The sequence below is a fragment of the Atta cephalotes genome (assembly GCF_000143395.1).
Source record: "Atta cephalotes unplaced genomic scaffold scaffold00044, whole genome shotgun sequence".
Classification (NCBI taxonomy): Eukaryota; Metazoa; Arthropoda; class Insecta; order Hymenoptera; family Formicidae; genus Atta; species Atta cephalotes.
In genome coordinates, this window is record NW_012130108.1 from 1,446,762 (window position 1) to 1,451,359 (window position 4,598).

At 28.7% G+C, this 4,598-nt stretch overlaps 1 protein-coding gene across 1 annotated transcript in view; it reads right to left on the minus strand.

Annotated features, from left to right (window-relative positions):
- Positions 1-2,989: 2,989 nt before the first annotated feature.
- Positions 2,990-4,598, minus strand: part of LOC105622439 — a 7,911-nt gene continuing 6,302 nt past the window's right edge. Inside the window, 1 exon segment of the mRNA XM_012203856.1 lies at positions 2,990-3,042. Within this exon segment, the coding sequence (XP_012059246.1) occupies positions 2,990-3,042 (53 nt within the window).

Below are 4,598 nucleotides of genomic sequence, written 5' to 3' on the forward strand. Positions count from 1 at the left end.
GAAATCTAAAAATCTAAAGATGCAGAGATCCGAGATAGGATCCAAGAATTCCAGAATGTGATGATTCGTAATCTCAGAATCTAGGAAAAACTTTTCAGACATTCAAGAATCAAAAGAAAGGACAGAATTTCTCTGCCAAGTTTATCTATCCGAATAATATCGATACAAAATACGATTTATATTTTTATACTTTTGCTTGCAAAAAAATTTTGAGACGTTTATTGTTAAACTTTAATGTCTTATCGAGTAAAACAGACTCACTGTGAACTCTGTAGAGCCTATCTTTTGCAGCAATCTGTACACGCATACCGACGTTACATCTTATGCTCTCTAGTTTGTATCTGTAGCATTTGTCGAGGATTCTCGATTATAATATTAGTACGAAATAAATAAGATCGTGTACTGGTGTGCATATGTTTCGTGTGCTTGTACGTATGCGACTTGAGAGAGAAAGGGGGAGAGAGAGAGAGAGAAAGAGGAAGAGAAAGAGCGATGGCTCGCGTGTGTATTTATCTCAAGAGCGATTCGCAATCGACGTGTAACACAAGAGAGAAATATTATTTCCTGATTCTACAAAAAGAAACGGCGATAAGCGAAGCTTTTGCGCGAATTTCATGACAATTTTACGAGATCCCGAATCAGATGCGAATAAGAAGAACTCAATAGAGAATATTTCATTCCATATCATGTGTTAATATGCTTTCAATGCAAATCATTTCATAAGCTAGATTTCGATACTCCTGATAAGAAGCGTACAATTGAAGGAAAAGAATATTCCTGATAAGAAGCGTACAATTGAAGGAAAAGAATAATTGCGCTATGATTTCTGCGCATTCCACTTCCAAATTATGTAGCATAAAATTATAATTACGAAGGAAAAACTCTCGTTAAAGTACAAATCTGCAGGTACACCGAATTGTTATTTTATCACTCTTTAACGACAATCTTATCTTTTCTTATTTATTTATTGCTGCACAAGAGCTTTAAGCAATCGGAAGATTTAATAAATTTCTATTACAATTTTATAATAAATTCTCATTGCGTAATTTTAATTCTTTCGTCTGAATTTATCGATCTTAATTTTCGTAAATCGCGAGATCTCGTGTAATAAAATGCAATAAAAATAATTCTTAAATCGACATTACGTCGATAAATATACAAGAGCTTATCGCAGCGTACAGAATAAATGCGCGATATCGACAAGCTTGTTAAATGATATCGTAAAAGTTATTTAACAAATCTTCTATTTGATATTGCATAAAATGACACAGTGTGTCATGCCAGCGCTCTTATGCAGATCGCCGTCAATTAAGCAAGAGATCGACGAGAAATGCCGAAAGAAAAGAATGCGACCATCACAGTCGATAGACTTGAGAAACGTATTAGTTTAAGTACGTGCGTTACTGTTATTTACTTGCCATATCAAGATATTTACTTATCATATCCGCGCATATCATCGTGTGTAATAATAAATGAAGCAGGATACAAATCATAGACTGCAGTTGGACTAGCACAAATTCATGTACCTACACACTTTCATACAGTTTTTAACATCCGCGAGAATATTACTGATCGATTTTACAATTGCGCGTCGTTCGAGAAAGACGAACGAGTAGTGCTCGTCCACATATTCGACCGTCCGCTGCCAGCAGGACGTGTCACATTGCCAACGGTTTTTCAACGATATTGTACAAGTGCTTGAAAAGCTTTTTTTTATTAGCGAATTTCCACTTTTCCAATTCTCTATACTCCGATTTAAAAATTCTGCGAATAATATTTATTCAAATTCTGTGAATACCTCTCGAAACTCAAAATCTGTTATTCTTATTATTTTAATCATGAATGTGCCATTGTGACAGTTTAATCAGAAGTACGTATGTCAATATTAGTCCTGATATCTAGTTAAAAAAAATAAAATTGAAGTATATCACATGGCACAAAGCATATTTTTATATATAAAGCGGCGTCTATAATGCCTTTTTAAGGCATAGAACTTAAGTTTTAAGCTTTAAGCCACAAAAAATTGAACATAGTCGATAGTTTTCCTCACATTCGACTGTGATGTTGGTCAATTTTTTATAACTTAAGTCTTAAAGCTTAAGTTTTACGTCTTAAAAAATCTCATTGTAGACGTCATTTAAACAGATGAATTTATGTTGCACAATAAAAATCTTTCTCTAGGTAAATCTATAATTTATTCTATAAAAAGTAAAATTAGTAACATCTCAATTAAAATATACAAACGGTTATATAATCTTTAACTCTTTTACTTAATTATAATTTGTTTATAATTATAAAAATTATTTTATACATAATTGTAAAAAATTTAGAGAAAATATGCACAACAGAGAAGCTATCAGGGCTGTGTGGCTAGGATGAAAAAACAGAAGTCTATCAATATAGAAAAAAATCCAGACCTCGATTCTCTGACTGCCCTGATATTTTTTCTTGTGTTGTCGCAATTATTATTTCTTATATAATTTTTTAAAATTAAAATGATTCCCAAAAATAAGACATTTATCGAATAAGACCGGTGATTCAAGTTAGATTTCAATATATATATCTTGAGCAATGCACAAGTATTAATTAATGAAAATAATTAATGATAATTAATTCACATTTGAATTATGTCTATGCTTTATTTTGTAAAATTGAACAAAAAGGCTATGTAAAACATTTTGCAATAAATTATTCGAAAAAGCATTGAAAAAAAAGATTTTATCGTTTAGTAAAGATTTCTTAAAAAAATATATATATTTAATTTCGCGGAGAACATGTGAAATATGGAAATTCGCAATAAGCACAACAATACGAATTAACTTTTGCGACGAAGCGACAGGTAGGCCGTTCGAAAATCGCGCGATCGCGATCGAAATGCGTCTCGACAGATGGACTCGATAGAGATAGCAAATTATTGTATACCGATTAGAAATAGCGTAAACGGACGCGTTCCGTCGATTGATCGCGTGATCGATCGGTTGGACAATGATCATGAGCAAATAACGGGGAACTTCGAACCGCTTGATATAAAGTAATTCAGTGCTTAAAAAGCCGAAAGAGAGGAACACTAATTATATCTCCGTAAATATCCTATAATATATTCAAAACAAAAAAAAAGATAACCAAAGCATTGTAACCTTCTAGAGGCAAAGAAGAAATAGCGAAGTACCTAATCTTGTATGATTTAGTTCGACCACTGATTTGTCCGTGTGTGTTCGTTACTGAAATATATGTTTCTTTAGTAAAAAAATTTTGGAAAATTTACACTTATGTATTTTATTAATAATTTCCCTCTATTCACACATAGTTCCGTATTCCTCTCTCTTATTATGCAAATGTATGTAAAAGCGAATAGCAAGTTGCATCAAATTTCTTATTTATACATTAAATTAAAATTTCAATAAAATAAAATATTAAAAAAAATTATTTAGCAGTAATAAGATTTTACCATTTTAATCTTTTCTGTACAAATATCATTAGATCTATATGATATATAAATACATAAAATATAAATATTATTATTGCTATTAATAAAAATCATACCCCAAAAATTGTATCAAATAGAAAACATATTCTTAAGAAAAATTGTATATCTCATTTAAAAAAGAAAAATTAAGTATATTGCTAAAGACAATATATATTTTTCATGTTAACTTAATGAAAACATGATGCAGTCAGTAATATATAAACATACATTGCTCAATTTGACAAAAATAGATCAATGAATTCATTTACCAATTGCTATTGCATTCTTTTTTTGATTGATTCTGAATATAATTATTCATCGTTTAGTAATTAATTTAGTTAGTTGAGTAATTAATTAATTAATTTAATTAAGAAATGAGTGAAACTAATAAATATTTTTATATATTTGTTCTCTTATTTTTATTATCTTATTATTATCTTATTTTATATATAATATTTTAATATTTTATAAATTTTATTAATATAAAGATAAAAACATTTTATTTTATAATTATATTATTATAATAATAAATTATAAAAATATGAATACAATAAAAAAAAGACGTAAAGAAATATGACTGAAAAAAAACTTTAAAAACTTTTTTTTACATTGCTCAAATTAAAGTAATATAACAGAAAATTACTAGAAATGCATGCTCTATATTATTTCTTTTATTGAAAATAAACTTTTTCAAAGTCCAGCTTTATAGGCTTAATGAATTTAGATGTTACGTAATGTTTCTTTATCGATTTCATTGCATCTTTTATATTTTTCACGACAAACTTAACTATTACGGAATCAGTGTCACCATATATGACTATCATTTTCGTATCAATTTTCTATCCGAAAGTGATCCTCCACTTTTTGTTTTGTTTGGTCTACCATAGTAATAAGCTGTAACACTCTGCAATTTATTAAATTATATTTATTATGAATATTCTGTACTTTTTATGATATATTTTACAATGTTCTTTTCATTGAATATCAAGTTTTGAGAATATCAAGAACTAATATATATATATATATATATATATATATATATATATATATAACTAATAATATATATATATATATACTACATACTAACTTACTTACGTACTACGTAGTTACGTTACCTTACCTCGTACGTCGT